The sequence below is a fragment of the Planococcus citri genome, chromosome 3 (assembly GCF_950023065.1).
Source record: "Planococcus citri chromosome 3, ihPlaCitr1.1, whole genome shotgun sequence".
Classification (NCBI taxonomy): domain Eukaryota; kingdom Metazoa; phylum Arthropoda; class Insecta; order Hemiptera; family Pseudococcidae; genus Planococcus; species Planococcus citri.
This window is the reverse complement of record NC_088679.1, coordinates 6,774,499-6,791,983: the sequence shown is the minus strand read 5'-3', so window position 1 is coordinate 6,791,983 and position 17,485 is coordinate 6,774,499. Positions and strand designations below refer to the sequence as shown.

The 17,485-nt window shown below is 33.1% G+C and overlaps 3 protein-coding genes across 4 annotated transcripts; 1 reads left to right on the top strand and 2 right to left on the bottom strand.

The window, feature by feature from the left end:
- Window positions 1-503: 503 nt before the first annotated feature.
- slmo (PRELI domain containing slowmo) lies at window positions 504-2,361 on the bottom strand. Its single transcript, XM_065357074.1, has 5 exons — window positions 2,084-2,361; window positions 1,752-1,917; window positions 1,586-1,672; window positions 1,340-1,513; window positions 504-1,247 (listed from the first exon to the last, which is right to left on the bottom strand). Exons 1-5 carry the CDS (start codon window positions 2,113-2,115, stop codon window positions 1,080-1,082), a joined length of 627 nt encoding a protein of 208 aa, XP_065213146.1. The 5' UTR covers window positions 2,116-2,361; the 3' UTR covers window positions 504-1,079.
- Window positions 2,362-2,758: 397 nt separating this feature from the next.
- Window positions 2,759-7,103, top strand: LOC135840488 (uncharacterized). The gene is made up of 16 exons (XM_065357070.1): window positions 2,759-3,164; window positions 3,234-3,358; window positions 3,438-3,512; window positions 3,587-3,793; window positions 3,862-3,952; window positions 4,021-4,280; window positions 4,353-4,482; window positions 4,558-4,688; window positions 4,761-4,987; window positions 5,071-5,215; window positions 5,293-5,561; window positions 5,646-5,856; window positions 5,928-6,035; window positions 6,104-6,189; window positions 6,265-6,473; window positions 6,571-7,103. The coding sequence occupies exons 4-16, from the start codon at window positions 3,599-3,601 to the stop codon at window positions 6,594-6,596; spliced, it is 2,088 nt and encodes a 695-aa protein (XP_065213142.1). The 5' UTR covers window positions 2,759-3,164; window positions 3,234-3,358; window positions 3,438-3,512; window positions 3,587-3,598; the 3' UTR covers window positions 6,597-7,103.
- A 188-nt stretch (window positions 7,104-7,291) lies between these two features.
- Window positions 7,292-8,880, bottom strand: mEFTs (elongation factor Ts, mitochondrial). 2 transcript variants are annotated; one of them, XM_065357073.1, is made up of 5 exons: window positions 8,652-8,880; window positions 8,375-8,536; window positions 8,056-8,307; window positions 7,700-7,988; window positions 7,292-7,627 (listed from the first exon to the last, which is right to left on the bottom strand). In XM_065357073.1, exons 2-5 carry the CDS (start codon window positions 8,528-8,530, stop codon window positions 7,377-7,379), a joined length of 948 nt encoding a protein of 315 aa, XP_065213145.1. In that variant the 5' UTR covers window positions 8,531-8,536; window positions 8,652-8,880; the 3' UTR covers window positions 7,292-7,376. The 2 variants fall into 2 exon arrangements, with proteins under 2 accessions (XP_065213145.1, XP_065213144.1); XM_065357072.1 differs by having other exon boundaries at window positions 8,375-8,543; window positions 8,652-8,879.
- Between the last annotated feature and the right edge of the window lie 8,605 nt (window positions 8,881-17,485).

The window sequence follows — 17,485 nt, the reverse complement described above, 5'->3', positions numbered from 1 at the left end:
GGTGGTCGTGCGATTAGAGTCATAGTCCTTCAAATATAGTGTGTAATTTTAAAACCATATCAGTGTTCAAATTATTCCTCTTTTTGAACTTATGCGTTCAAAAATTTCAAACTGATGCGTCAAATGATAATTACCAACTACGACAAAAATATGTAGAAGTATGCTTATGTAGGGTACTTTTATTGGCGAACATTGAACATCTGAAAATACGATTTCAAAATTAGGTTTTTTTCCGAATTAGTCCTAATTTCAAAATTTTGAATTAGTTCAAATTTCAAAATTGCGAATTGGAAATTTGAACATCAAAATTTCGAGTTAGTTCGAATTTAAAAATTTTGATTTTCCGAATTTCGAATTGGGTATTCGAATTTCAAAATTCGGACACGTAATTTGAAATTCCGAGTTAATGTTAAATTTTAGATCGAAGTGATTTTTCAATAATAAGAATTCAATTCAGTCCTGAAAATGCTAACTTGGCCTAAAGTGAAAATAAAACACGCACGAACAAAGAAGAGTCAAATTATTTACTTGGTTTTTGAAAACATCTTACCATCAACTGAAAACAAAAAAGTATACTAGATAACATACCAGTAAAAACAATCTGATAGGGATAAATGACTTTACACATTCGCATAAATAATATTGAATCATCGGGCATAAATTTCTACGCGAAAAACGTTGATTGTTTTCTTCGAGAGGAAAGGAGGGCGAAAATTAACAAAACAAAAAGTACTAGTTATAATCAATTTTACGTTACTTGGCGCAAGCTGAATAAAACAAAAAAATTAACAGTAATCATCACAGTAAATCGATTCCAATAAAACAACCATATTACAAGAAATATATACAAACAAAAAATACGTAAGAATTGTAAGTATTCGTAATTTGTATAAAATAAAGTAATAAAAAAATATGACCAATTTACAAGCTTAAAGTACACATCGGGATTTTTGAGCTTGGAATCGTTTTAATGTGAAAATGGAATTGAATGAAAAGGACATATTTGATGGCTCGTGAATTGAAACAAAACGATCTACTTTTCCGATACACGATCACTAGACGAGAAAATGAATCACTCTTTACGTGAGAAACATTTCATCGATTGATTTGCGAGCCGATGATGTGAAATCATCGAATGATTTCTTCGTGTGCGAGACTATTTCATCCTTATTTTTCACAGCCGAGTTCTTTATTTCGCTCACTTCCGTTTCTATTTTATCAATAACCCATTCTATAGCTTGACGTCCCTGTGAAACAATAAAGAAAGAATTACATACGTTTAAAATACTGATCAGCAATACTATTACATTGGGAAATTAATACTGAAAATTCAAGTCACCTTGGACGCATTGTGGGATATTTTATTAGTTAACAAATTTTCAATATAACTACATAAAGGTACTCCTTGTACGGTAACAATAGCCTCTTGTCTAAGTAACGTTTTCGATGTATCATTTGGACATGGTTCATAGGTGAGCTTTTCATCTACTGCGATCAAACTGCCAAATGATAGCTAAAACCAATCAAAAAGTATACAATTATGACTGTAGAAAAACACATGTAAAATGAGCGTTTTGACGCTTACGTTTCTGGTTTGTAGATTCATTTTCCTCTGTTCAGGATTTACTTCGGATTTTTCACTAGCGTAACATACACCACTGGGTCCAATGATCTATAATGTAAGAGAAAAATTCAATGTAATTCAATAGTCGAAAGAAAAAGGAAACTTGAAATAATGTAGTTCGTATTACCGAACGAGCCCAAGTTGGTAAACCCCATTCAGATGTGACTAATCGGTGCGTATGCAAAATTCCATCTCTAACTTCGCGATTTATTATATCAGTACCGATGACAGCTGGATTCATTGGATTTGGATACTTCCTCCATGCTGCCTGTACTACCGTCTCCCAAGAATGGCTAGAAAAGATCATTTTCATATCAGTATCATTAGGACGCCAATTCGAGAAGTCATTACGTCAGATAAGTACATCGTCGATGTATACATCATTTACATAGATAAGAATGAGTCAACTTGACTCAATGCTACATAAGCAAATTAACGATGTGAATATATAATAATTACTTGAATACGTGTTCTGAGGTCCAAATCTTCATAACAAATTCAATACTTCAAAGCAGTTGTAACAGGATCCGAAGGATTCGCAATAAATACCTGATAATTGAAATTTTCACTAGTATACTACGCGAGAAATAAATCAACAGATGTATCGAACGTTCTGCTCCAGTAAATGAGCAATTTCTTACCACTGCGAGACTAATATAGTAAATAAATTTAGAAATTTCTCAAGTTGTCAAGTTCAACTTGATTAACAAAAAAAGGAAAGAATGAAGCAAACTTTTCTCCTCGGCTTTCAGAATTTTTATCGTATCAAGTGATACGAAGGTTGACGGAAATTCCCGAAGTGCAGAATCACAGAGAAAATTTCAAGATTGGGTTGTTTCTGTTTGCAGTTTGTAAACAACATGGATGATCCAAAATGTAACATGTTTTTGCAAATTTCTTCTACGTATATTCGAGTATAGAAACAATTAAAGTAATTATATCTTCAAAATTGTATGTTTGATTGAAATAATTAATTAATAATTGAAACAATGCGGTATTCGAAGAAAAAAATGGAAAATACAGTTGGTACAAAACATCCCTCTCAGAAAAGATCAAGAATGACATCCCACTTTTCTTGACAATTTTTTTAGGGTGGGGAAGAGTAAAGGGGTGAAATCATTTTTCGGGGCGTTCCACTTTTCGTTGTGATAAAAATTTTGAGGTGCGGGTGGCGAAAATTTTTTTGTTACGTATTTTGGTGACTAATTTATTATATCCTGTCATTCACCTTTTAAGCATTAAAATCATAAAATGCCATTCTCTCTTTTCGGTATTTTAGAAGTAGATTTCATTCATCGATAACCAATTTACTGCGAAATTTGTATTCGTGAATTTAAAATTCTATCGGCAGTGTTCCAAAACACCATAGTGCTAATTACAGGTAGCAGGTAGCTGATGGCTTTCCAATAAAATCTTGTGCGATGTAGGTATTCGTATTCCGTTTTCATCTGTATTTTGCAGTCGAATTTTTATCGTAACGATCAAAACCAGTCGAGCTGATGTCAACCGTGAAGTATCATTCAGATATTAAGAGGCGAAAGTGAGATTAGTATTTTCAACTTTTTACGCTTGAGAACTTTATTAATTTTAATTTCATTTCGTTAATTAGCTTGTGTAGCGCGTGTTGCAATAAACTTGGAATCCTCGCATTCACTTTTTAGTTGTTTATAATTGATGTTCAGTAAATATTACATCAATATTCAACTCAATGAACACATAATCAGTGATACAATGGTAAGAACTCATTTGTTATGCTTAATTTTAATACTTACTGCGACGTTATTTTCTGATTTTTGTGTTTTTTATTTGGTAGTTATCTGCAGATTTGATACGTTAGCCTGGAATATTTCGAATGGGTTGAAAGAGTTACTTTCGCACTAGTTACAAAGTGAGTACAGTTCAGTGTAGGTATATTGTCATGTTATCACTATTGGATATCGATAAAATTCGAGGTATTTTCAGGTAGACGAAAATATGGACGATAATAACGAAGAATTACAAATCAAAGCGTCCGGTTTATCTACATCTTTCACAATTAGTTTCGAAGATGAAACCGAGAAAGCTAACGTGATAAAACAAAAGAGAATAATCAAAACTGCCAACATGTTTACAAAAAAACACTACAGGACGTTATCCTTACCAGTTGCAAACAATACGTTTTTTTCAAAGGTATTATTAGTATACATCGACCTCGATACATAATCGATCCATTATTTCATTGATTTCTTATGTTTTAGAGTGATGCAGTGAAATATGGTTGTGATTCTGAGACTAAAGAAATGATCGTTAGTGAAGATAATTCTCGTAAATGTATTCCCGAATCCAAAGGTTAGTTCATTGTATTCAGCGAGTACGATTTTTGAAACTTGATTTTATCCAAATATCATCTTGTTTAGAAAAATCAAATGCTATTAGTACCAGAGCTGTGACAAGTCATCGAAGTAAAGAACCTTGTAAAAATTCATACGAAGCAAAATCAAATCATACTTCTACATCAATCGAAGATACTCAACCAACGATTAATTTAAGTGATACCGATAGTGAAGGTGGCACTTATACTATCGATAAAAACAACGAACAAGTCAAAGAGGCCAGAAAATCTATCGATCAGGTGTTTGGAATTACATCGGAAAATCAAAACGACGAAAGTATTTCTGTAAGTGTTGAAATTTTCCATATTCGTCGAGTATCAGCCAAATGACCGAATAAACAATATCTTGAATTTCAGAGTGAGAAAAAATTGGAAAAAAGAACTCGAATGGTCGACGAATGGATCGAACATAACGCGTCTGTCTTGAAAACTGATACAGCCGAGTCACCGAAAACATCACTCGTTGGTAAACCGGATAGTGCTAAAAGTAAATTTCAGTTTTATCAGCCTGTTCTCATCTGAAATGATTTTATAGAATTAATTTGATTTTTTTTTACCGTAGGTCGAATTACAAAAATTCCATTTCCGGTGGAAAGATCTCGAGAGTCCAGCTCCACTAATTTATTAAACGGTTTGAAGTATCAACCTGTATCGGTCAATGGAAGCGTTCAAAATGCCATTCACGAATCAAAAGTACCATATTTTATTTTGATCTGAGCTGATTTTCTTCTTTCGTGTGGTCTAATTGCGTGAATTATTTCACAGAGTAAACAACTATCAAATCGTAATCAGTCAAACGGCGATGAAAGTGATACGGAGCATTATTTACGAGAAACAGAGAATATTGTTTGTGCGCTTCAAAAACGAATAAACCGAAATACCATAAAACCTCAACCGCGTGTCGAAGAGCCCAAAATTCCGCATAAAGATCAAAATGGTAAAGAAACTGCACCCAGCAAATACTCAATCACTAGATTCAACAGAGCATTCAGGTGATTGCTTTTGACTATCTGTCATATCTCGGTCCAAGTTTCTCGATACAAATGATTAACAGTGTGATTTCTTTTGATTATAGTTTGCGCAGAGATCGATCTAAAAAACCTACTCCGGTGCTAACCAGTTCTACAACGGTTCCAGTTCGATCGAAAACTTTCGTAGGCGCTTCGATTAAATCGACAGAGTCAGCATCACCAAAATCCATAATGAAGCGTAATAACTCGGTTAGTAATATTTTTCAACGAGCTGTATCCAGTCGTATCATTTCAATGAATATTGAGGCCCAATTTCGTTTGTGTAGTTCTGCAAAGATTTCATAAAATCGGATAATACTTCACCTAAACTGAGATCTACTCCTCGTCCAAAGACTAGCAGCGGTGACTTGGGTCGAAAACTTTCAGCTAAAGCAACTCAAGAGATCGAGTTACATAATTGGAAACGACGCAAAAATTACGATCCTTTGAAAGCTGTCGCCGAAGAAAAAAAAAGAAAAGCTTTAGCCGGTGCTGCTGCAAATTCAGCTTCGTCAGCTCATCTCAAACAAACTAGTAATAGTTTGGATGAATCCGAGTAAGAAGAATTATTCATCATGATTATAAATGGTACATATTGTTGCGACTTTAGCTATAGAAATGATTTTTTTCGGGTTGGTAGTGATTTAGCTGCGAAGATCATCACTAGATCGGCATCGTTTCACGGATTACGTAATAAAAACGGATATGACGCGGAATCTTCGAATGAAATACCATTAGATCGTAGTTCTAGTAATCGATCAGTTTGTTCGTATTTTATATCTTCGAACGAAGATGCGACCGAATACGATAACGACAGCGAAGACCACTGGGTTATTCCAAAACCTCCTTCTGTAAGTTGAAATGAGTCACCTAATGATTGACGCTTCGATAACGATGATTTGATTAATGTTTCTTTTTTTAGACTTCGTTACAGAACACTCCACCTGAAAGTATCAGTAGTAGATTATCTTTGTTGAGTAATGCAGCTTCTAATTCTTCTGTTTTATTGCTGACGTCGTCTACGATTACCGTTAGTATTTGAAATCGTATTGTAAATATTTCATATAATGGCAATAATAACGATGGATATTTTTTCAGAATGTCGATTCCGCGACTGTATCGAAGGTTACCCAAATGTCCTATAAAATTAAAGATATGATCTTGGCGTTCGCTGATTCGATTAGGTAAGTTTTATCGATAATGAAAAGCTCGTAGATAATTCAACCGATATTAATTCAGTTGTTATTTTTGTTTCGTAGCGAACGCGCAGAAACCATCGCACAAAATTCCAAAGATCATGGCGTCTCAGGGCCAAAATTATTGTACGATCGAGAGAATGGCGAGATCGCTGATAATATTTGTAATCAAACTGAAGACGATTTAAGTTTCGTAGAAAATGATATTTCCGCTGACTATCAGCTAAATATCGCTTTAAATAATCTCAATGAGATACATCAGGCTGTTCAAAGTAAGTAAATACTGCATTTACATCAGTCATACAGTATGTCTCGAAAGAAATGTGTTATTTTTATAGTGGTTTTAATCGATGAAATTTTTGGTTTCAGAATTAAATGTGAAATGTTCAAAATGAAAGTATTATTTACCAAAATGGCATTTTAATTTATTATCTTTTTTTTAAAATTCATTTACCAATATATTCGCTGTGTAGATTTTTTTTACGTTGAAATATGTTCGAGTTATTGTTCTATTTTAAATTAATGCATTTATTCGCATCTTGTTCATGTATCTACCGTGGAAGTGTTTTTAATATTATGTTTAGCAGATTTTTATTATAATGAACGTGTTCTCTTTTTTTTTCATTATTATTTATTACGTTTTTAAGAAAAACGTTTCGTTTTAATTGTAAAATATTTTAAAATTTTTATCGATTTTTTACTATTGAAATTTTTTACTCAATTTTATACGAACATTTTTTAGTTTTGTGTAGTCTATTAACCATGTATGTACTTCTTATATCGTGGTTTTAATTTTTTTTTTTCAATATTACCTCGAGTGAGTACGTCTTTTAAAGGATTTATTTCGTTATTTTTTTTTCTCTGTTTGAAAACGTAGCCAAATAAACTATACTCGTAAATGATTTGTGTTCGAATTCAATTTCAATCGGTTAAACGACTCAAAAGTCAAAACACCGAATCCGGCAGTTGAAGTTTTACATACAAGATGGAATTTGAAATAAAGAATGATGCAACATGAAATTGAAGTTACTTGGTCTTCTGAGAGTAGGGGGAAAATCACACGATGGTAAATTGACAAATAAATAAACAATTATCACGATTTAAAAAATAAATCATTTAATATCATTAACCAACTACATAAATATCATATGCGGTGAACTTAAACATAAAAATTCTTATTTAGCAGCCTCAGCGTACATTTTCTCGGCCTCTTCTTTATTATTTTCGCTACTATCGATAGGTTTAATTTCTTCTCCGCATTCGAATCTGAAAAATTCTACCAAAGAGAGCCCTGAACTGGTTAAAATTTCAAACACTGGTGTTTCAGGTTCCATAATGAACTCCTGATGAATCATGACAGTTTCTTCGTCTTTGTTTTCTTTAGGAAGATCTTTTTCAATATCGCCTATTTTAGATGGTTTCATTCCTAGAAACAATCAACAATGAATTAAATACTTGGAATATAAAATACTCGCATGCCTGTAACTTTTGCACATACCTATAACGTGCACACATAACTGTTTTGCAATGTGGTCGGCTTCAGTTTCATTGGAATTCTTTTTGTAAAGTAATAACGAGCCGTATTTTCCAGTCAACGTCGATCCTTGTACGTCGAGAGATGGATGAGTACAACCAGCAACGAATAAATCATCGGCTACGTTCAAACACATGGCTCTTCTGAGGGAAACATTTTCACCAACTTGTGAGACAAGAAGAGCAATCTCGTCTGATAATGGTTTACCATCGGGGCTATGCAATTGGCTTAGTTGCGCCGTCTCCAAATTCATCTAACAACGAATCAGTAAAATTATACTCGAGTTAAAACGAGATCGTTTTGAGAAGTATAAAAATTACCTTGGCAACCGAGTCGATGAAATTAGTTTGACTTTTAGCGACATTAAAACAAGCATTCGACGCTTTAATGACGACTTCTCGAAAAGTAGCGTTTTTCGCTACGAAATCTGTTTCGCAGTTAATTTCGACTACAGAAGCTGTCTTAGGATCGGTTGTTATGGCGATTAATCCTTGCGATGTCGATCTACCAGCGACTTTGGCCGCTTTGGCCCAACCAAGAGCCAATGCTTGTTCTTTCAACCATTGTTCGGCCTGAAAAGAATTGTGGCAAATTAATTAAGAATAATGAAATACTCTACTTTACGTTATCCGATCTTACTTTGGCCAAATCGTTGTTTGATACTTCCAAAGCTTTTTTACAGTTAGCAAAAGTGTATCCTGTACTTTTACGCAGTTTCGAGAGTAAAGCCTTATCAGTAGCTAGCCATATACTTGACGTTTGGAAACTTCTGCGAGATATTCGGAAGATGAACATTTTGACCTGAAAACTAGGTAAGAACTTACGATGAAGGAATTACACAGATAATTGTTGAATAAATGATCGATTTCGATAAACGCTAATTTCGTGAGTAGGCGAATACAAAGTAGATACTTACATCAGACTATAGACTATGTACTTATTGAATCTTTCGCAGATTCGCACAGATTGAAATTGTTGAAAAATTATAATGACTAGGATCCCTGAGATGATATTTTCATTATAAATCACTCTATGCTAATTAGAACTTATTGAAACTTTCAAAGTTTTCAAGTTTTCATCTTTCAAGACAACGCCGATGGAAAAAGTGTAGAAAAAGTTCAAGTTTGCCTCTGATGGATGGAAAGGGGTGAGGGGTCCGATGATAAAAAATGGGTGCCATTCTTCAACTTGAAAAAAATGTAAATACCATGATAATTTACATCATTTACTGTGTAAACTGAGGTAATTACCTTAAATTCGTGCTATTTGGATCAAAAAAATTCAAAATCTTTTGCAAAAAATGAAAAATTTAAAACTTTTAATCATTCTATTCATTCTATATAATTTTATAATTTAATTTAATTCAATTATTTCAATTTCCAATAGCTATGCTCATCATAATTGATCATGAAAAAGATGAATTTGATTCCATCCATTTCCATCTCATTCTCATAGTCATTTGTCATTTTCCAAGGAGAAAAACCATTCAATTTTACAAATTGTGCAAATAAAATGCAAATCTCTTTGGCAAAATGTCTATCGCTTCGCTTGTAGTTGTAGTAAGACTTATAAGCTGAAGTGCAAGTACCCAGCTAAGCTTTGACTGACTAACTAAACAGAATGCAGAAATTTAATTTATGCAACGTAATCATAATCAAAATCCTACGCTACCTAAGCTAAGTACTTCAAGCACAACCCTTTTCCTTTCCCTCCGCATAAGGCAGAACAGAGAACAGTTTCATTTTCAATTTCAATATGTATATTATATTTAAAAAATGAAAAATATTACTATATAAACGATTACAATAAGGAACATTTGATATAATAATAACAGATTTAAATAGGTACTCCAGTCCAAAATAATAGATCACGCTCCACGGCTCCAATGAGGACAGATCTTATCTTGGTAATTTCATTTTATAACTCATGTACATAGACATACTAGATGGACACTCTGAACAGTTGAATAATACATATGCGCGAATCAGTCAGTTACTCAGGGATTTTTTTCCAAAAAGTGTAAATACAAACTACACATCTCAGCAAAGTTAACTCGAATATCACATTTTACATAGGTAAACGTATCATTATCGATAATTTCATCTCAATAGATTTTATGTTACGTCATTTGAAAATTAAAGATTTGCCAACCAACATACACACAATCTTAAAATAAAAATCAACAAACTGAAAACAGAATAATGCCAATGAGTAGCTCCTGATCGGAAGAAGGTGTAAAGTAAATCATGATCTAACTATCTAAATTTATCAATTATGCAATGCGCATACTCAATGTTGCTCCAGAGGTTTTTATGCATAGTTCCAACAGTCGGTGGTTTCAATCCTCAACCGATCGCCAATAGTTTGAATTTGACCAAATTTAAGATGAAATGTTTACTTCCTTCCAGCTCGTGGATATTCCATTTGGATAACGCGCTCAAACTGTAGTTTCAACGCGTTATCCAAATGGAATATCCACGAATTGGAGGGAAGTAAAGATTTCATCCCACAAATTGGCATAAAGTGCGATTCCAATCCAACAGCTGATACATTCGAGTTCTTGAAAGCATGGCCGGCAGATAAAATTAATATCTACTTCAGTAATTTTAAGCTTAGGTAAGCACTACAAATGGAAATTGCAATATTTCGGCATTTAAGGAGCTAGAAACATTAGGAGCTACAAACAATATTTCTAGCTCCTTAAATATTGAAATATTTGCCAAAAATTTAAATTAAAACTATTTATGTAAATTTATAGGGTATATTTTTTCTGGATGTAGCGGCTGCCACCGCTGCTGAACGCAGGAATTAGCTCGCCGATGAACTCTCTAGCCCCTTCAAATAAATTCATACAAGGAGCTAGAGAGTTCATCCACGAACCCATCCGTTGGTTGCTGTAATTAGCGTTCTCCGGAACAACTCGGTCTTTGAAATGCAGCGTAAATCCAAAATGAAAAATAACAGATAAAATGAATATCTACTTGAGTAATTTTAAGCTTAGGTAAGCACTAGAAATGGAAATATTGCGAGATTAAAACTATGTAAACTTGGAGGGTATATTTTTTCCTGGATGTAGCGGCTGCCACCGCTGCTGAACGCAGGAATTAGCTCGTCGGTGAACTCTGTAGCCCCTTCAAATGAATTAATTCAAGGAACTACAGAGTTCATCCAAGAGCCCATCCGTTGGTTGCTGTAATTAGCCGTCGCCGGAACAACTCGGCCTTTGAAATGCACGTATATAAGTAACTAAACATTCTAATTGAATAGGTAATAAAATCATCATAATGAGTTATTAACCAACGTTCAAATCAAAGACAACACCTTATATAATTCGTTACTTCAATCTAAAATAATCAAATGTCGCCTCGCAGCTCGCACAGACCGCAGATGGAAAAATCAGAAAATTGAATACAAGCTACGGTGCAATTCATCGTCATCGTCAAAGATTTTCCAACAGGGAACAATTGACTTCCTGAAATCGTTCGGGTCAAATAGCTTCAAATGTCTGCGTTCTTACTTCTCATTTAACTTGATTTAGAACTGCTCGAAGGTGTTGATTTACGTAATTTGGCCATATCTTTCCTTTTGTTATGAAGAGCATTAAATAATAACGTATGTTGCAAGAATTTCTTATTGACAGATTTCTGCGAAGGTTGCCAACCGAAAGTGCCAACACGATCTGCTCTCATCGCTGCCATTTTCGTCTCTTCTAGGATTTTCTCAACAGCCAATCTAAAAGTTAGAAATACACGTCACACGAATGTAATAAAATTATCGACTATCTTCACAATACATTGAATTCAAATGTTTTACCGTGTAAGTTCTTCATCGGAATCGGATACATTTCTAGAACTATTTTCTGCTTCCATTTTAACTAATTTTAACATGTCAAACATGTGTATGTATACAAACTGGGTAGTGGGTATGCTGATAGGCCGGCCATGTTTGTTTCTCGAAACGAAGTTTTCGGGTGAAGACGTCGGGGGGGAAATGTTGATTTTCTAAATTCACATTTCCCCCCGACGTTTCCACCCGTAAACTTTGTTTCGAGAAACAAACATGGCCGGCCTATCAGCATACCCCCATACAAACCACAACAAACCACAAAGTCACAGACCAAACACAACCAAAGATCACAGCTATGGCTAGCTACAGGCTAGCTATGGCTATGGCTATAGACAGTAAGGGAAGACTACGCACTCAAAACCAGTGTTGTCATAACGAAATTTTTTTTTCGTTACGTTATATTGTTTCGTTTCAGATTCAATGAAATTTTCGTTACGTTATTTTTCCGTTATTTCGTTGCACAGATAATTCCGTTACGTTATGTTTTTCGTTTAACGTTATTACATCATTTTGTTTTTCCGTTATTTCGTTATTTCGTTTCGTTTTTCGTTATAGCACAGAAATCCCCAAATTGGGGGTTTCTCTGAAAAAAAAGTAAAAACTGAAAAAAGTACAAAGTTGGACACTTTTTATGAAATTTTTTCAATTGTCAGTACTTCTATTTTTTAGGGTGTCTAGATGGGGGGGGGGTGTCGAAATTTATGTTCAAGTTCTTAGCCAAATTTTTCCAAAAAATGTGAAATTTTATTCCAGTTTTTCAATTTTAACAAGAAAAAAACAAAACATTGACATAGGGCAGTTTGGCCCCACTGCCGTAGGTAGTGCTTATAAGATCTCCTCCCTATATTGGAAATATTCGGCAACGTGTGTATTTATAAATAGAAATACGTTTCGTATGTGCATTGCGTACCTGCTGCTGGGTTGTTGACTGTATCCTTCTTATAGTTAGGTTAGGAGAGAGTTTGAGTCAACGGCCAGGGATTGTGGAATGTACAATGATCATCTTTACGTTACCAGGTATGCGGCTGCACCCCTTCCCCCCCATGTGAGGTAGGTTCGCGGCTCGCACTCTTTATGACATTTATGGCCATAGATAGGGCTATGAGTATGATTTACGACCTATACGTGTACATAGTTATCGCGCCAAAAGTACCACGTGATGTAGAAGAAGAAGATTTATGCCTATATAATGAGCTATTTTGGCGGCAAATCCTCACTTGGTCTCGGCAATACGCGTTAGCTGGTTCCTTGTCGCGTGAATGTAATTTCAGGTAGATGGGAGTCCCGTGACTTCCATGCCTAGTCTTAACTGTAGTTAACTCACCCTCGCTGGTGTATAAAATAATTTGTTTTTAATAATAATGCAATCCGATGGTTGCTTATTAGATAACATAATTGGCACTGAGGATGTTACCGGTCATACCTCAGTTGTCCAACGTTTTACATGTAAACTTCTTTTAGTTAAGGATTCCATGTTGCTCTTAGTATTAGTAGAGCCCCGAAAGAATGGAGAATGTGAACAGTGTCGATGGTGAGTGGTGAAATTCCCTCAACCCAAACAACTAGATTAATTAACTTCATCAATTAATCAGTGAAGATGGGTATGTACGTAACTGGAGGTTTAAGTACCTACCTAATTTGTAAATAATAGAGTAATGCATAGCTACATCGCTACATCTTGTATTGAACATGTATCTGAATTGCTTATCGTAATATTATCAATTAAGTATAATGTTACGATGTCTATAATTTAGCTGCATTGAAGGTACCTATTTTAGAATATGTATTATTCTGCCTTGAAACGTAACTTAGGCAACCCTGTATTGTGTATATGTACTTTGTTGCTTAAATACGTTTTAATAAATCATCTAATTTGTTGTACAGAGTATTCAATAATATTCCTTCACAACATACTATGTGTGTAGTGGATTTAGAATGATCTTTCTACCTTCTGAGCTATCTAGGAAAAAATCAATAATTCTCCTCTGGTGGGAATTAGGCAAAATCTCACCACCTAGGGAGGGAGAATTATCCTCCCTCTCTATTCTTGATTATTCCGAATCTCACTATATCATTATTGGCGCCCTGGACATGAGGCCTGTTTTTTGAATTTTCCATAAAATTCAAAAAATTGACTAACGAACTTTTAAAAAAAAAAAAATTTTTTAATTTTGAAAATTTTCCAAAATTTGAAATTTTTTATTCTGAACCCAAAAAGCTTTAATTACGAGCAATGTTCAGATCCAAAATTTTGCCTTTGTAAGCCAAGTAAATTTATTTTGGTCTTTTGAAGCACTTTAATTTTTTTTGGTTTTGGATTTTCTATCATTTTCTGAACCCAAAAAGCTCCGATCATGAGCATTGTTCAGAGCAGAAGTTTCAATTTTTTATGCAAAACGAAATCTTTCTGATTAGTTTTTTCATCCCAAAAATTTAATTTTTTGGATACCTAGGTGTCTTGCATTTTTTCAAATTTGTACATCAAATGTATGCACTTAGGATCATGATTAAAAATTACGTTTTTGATTTCTTTACATCCAAGAAAAACAGCAAAAATTTGAAAAATATGACAATTGCTGATTTCTTGTAATAAAAATATGTCACTTTTACCATTGCATTTTTCCGATTCAAAAAATTTTTAAATGCAATAAAAAACTGACCCTAAATCTAAAATTTAATTTTTTTTTGATTTTTTGATTTTTTTTGATTTTCTACAATTCTTGAACTCGAAAAGCTGGATAAAAAGCATGGTTCAAGACGAAAATTTTTGATTCTTGATCACTTTTGAACCTAAAAAGCTCCGATCATGAGCACTGTTCAAATCAAAATTTTTCTTTAATGCTAAATTAAAATTTTTTTTTAGATTATTTTTTAGCACTCAAAATTTTTTCTTTTTTTTCTGTTCTGTTTGATATTGATTTTTCTTCTTTCTTTTCTTGCATTTCGAAAATAGTACAGCCACAAGTGCCTAGTATTGTTGTGATTGTGAATATTAGAATTACAATAAAAAATGAATTTTTGAATTTTTTGAACTTTTTTACATGAAATTTGAATTTACAAAAAAGAAGGCAAAAATTCAGAAAACTAGAATGGGTACCGTTTTTGCACATTTTATGCTTATATGTAATTATTGTAAATATTACATTATGTAAATCATAATTGGTCATTTCATACGTTTGATGTTGAAAAATGATCAAGTATGATGAAAAACGAATTTTTTGACTCTTTCCATGAATCATAGAATTCCGAGAAAGAGCCCTAAAATTCAAAATTATGATTATTGACGATTTTTTGTTCATATTGCAAAAATAGATTCGTCTGTACCACTGTATTTTTTGAGCCAAAACTCAAAAAACCAATAAAATTTAAATATTGCTCAAATTAATAGTATGTACCTCCACATACGAATTGAAGCCAATTTTAGAGGCATGGTACAGATGGCTTTTATCTGCAGTTTGACAAAAAATCAACTCAACATCATATCACCTATTGTATAAATTATGCTATAATTGTTAGAAAATTGAATTTTTTCATGCTCTTTCTTGAAATTCACGAATTCAGGAAAGAAAGTGAAAAAATCAATCAAAAAATTAGAAATGGTTTTTCTTAGACTCAAAATGACTTTCTGTCTCGTAAATGACATGAAGATGTCATTGTATGTGATTTTACTGAACAATCATGTTTTTGAAAATTTCGAAACATGAAATTTAAAAAATGATAGAAATTGAATAAAAATTCAGTCTGATGAGATTTATTGGAATCTCAAATCACGAATTTCGTTTTTTACTTCAGTATTAAATAGATGGTTCTTTCTTGAGTCTGGGAAAACACCAATCTGATTTTTAATTTATTTAAATTATTTTTATGCTCACTACCCAGTCAACTTCCGCAATTTCTGGTGGAAATTGATTGGAAATATGTTGAAAATTGAATTTTTGAGCTCTTTGTATAAATCAAGATTTATAGTAAAGAGTGCAGAAATTCAAAAAGGAGCAATAACGAATGGTTTTTGTTGAGTCAGGAATAAATTTCTACCACATGAATGACACAGTAGGTACGTCATCTCATGCCATTTTACCTAGATCTTACATTTTTTGAACATTTGTTATATTACAAAAATTTCAGAAATCCAACTCAAAATTGGCAAGAAATTCAGTTTAAAATACATACCACATGAGATATGTTTTGAGAATTTCAACTAATTCTGAACTAAAATTAACCATTTATTTTTTGACTCAGCAAATACCAATTCGTCATAATGCCTATAATATGTTTTGATGAATTGATTTTTCCTCTTTCTTTGAAAGAGGTACATATTTCTATTTTTTCCCGCGTAAGATTATGGCGCGAATTCGAAAGGTACACTAGGCTCGGACATGAAAATGGCGATTTCATTGATCCTAGTAAGTGTACCAATGGTTCAAATAGACAAGTGTACCTACCAAAGAGGTACTCTCAAGGGATAGAAATATTTTTCATGTACAGTGAGTTTGTTGAACCCAGTATGTACCTCTCAATGTTTCTAAAAATGAAATGGTATACTATACCTAGAATTTACTACATACCATCCGCAAACCCCTACCTCCTGTCACCCTACAGTTAGACGTACTCCTTGGTAATAAAATCAACGACTAGCGGCATGTATCAAAGAGGCTGTTAAAATGAAAGGGGTGCCTCGCATCATCATATGTTGTAGAAAAGACCACAAATTCTACACGTAAACGAACTTCTTATACCAGAATAAGAGGCCAGGAATAGGTACAAATGTCATAAAATTCTGGTGGCAAAATACACTTCGTTGAGTGCCTAGAGATCGGCATTGTCAACACCTTCATGTGTATAAAACGCATTCGACAACCTCGAGTATAAATAATAGGTACCTAGCAACTTGTTTGACGAATTCAACTTTTCTTCATCTTTGTGGTGAGCTTGAAAAATCATTTTCGCTTTTCTTTGAAAACTTGAATTGTGACATTTGAAGTTGCAAATTCGATTTTCAAAATGAACAAACAGTCCAAAGTGACTGAGCAATTTTTATTTATTCATTTATACATTTATTTATTTATTTATTTATTTTATTATTTTTTTTTAAATTTTTTTTATATACCCTATCCTAAAAATGCAATTGAGTTTTATGGCTTGGATTGGATGCTTAAAGATTTTCCTTTTGAAATCATCAAAATGCTTTCTGGGGCAAAAAGCTCAGTATTTAATACCCCACCTTATCCACCTATCAACCAACCATAAAGGAAAAATGCTGACATAGCACCAATTGGAAATTTTATCGAAATTTTCTTCTCTTTTCGTTTTTGTCATAAATCCCATTATTTTCATTTAACGTTCATCATGACGCGAAAATAATGAAATTGAAAAATTTTTCATTTAAAATTTTCCTAGGTAAAATGTCTTTTTAAATTTTCATTTCAATTCAAAACTTATTTCATTATTGAAAATAGCCAATGAAGATCTATGTAGTTTTTTCTTTCATCAAAAATCTAAAACCTTAACGTAACTTGTTGAATAAAATTCAAGATAGGTACTACATTTTTCATAAACGCATTTTTCATTTTTTAATCAAATTTTTTAATAAAAAATGTACCATTTTTGTTGATATTATTGTAAATTATTTACTGTCAAGTAACTGAAACGTAAGTTGTTTGTTGATTTTTATTTTTTATTCGCGTATTCAAAATTTGATGGCTATGCATTTAGTTTTCGCGTTATAAAACGTACTGAAAAGTATACAATTAATTGGCTACTAAATAGCCATTAGCTTTATTTTTGACATTTCAAAATACGTAGATATGTAGACGTCATTATGTTAAAAATCGTCTTAGAAAAACGTCATACTTTGTGAGCTTGAACTTTAAAAGCTCTGTTCGTTTGTATTGTTATTGTACCTAC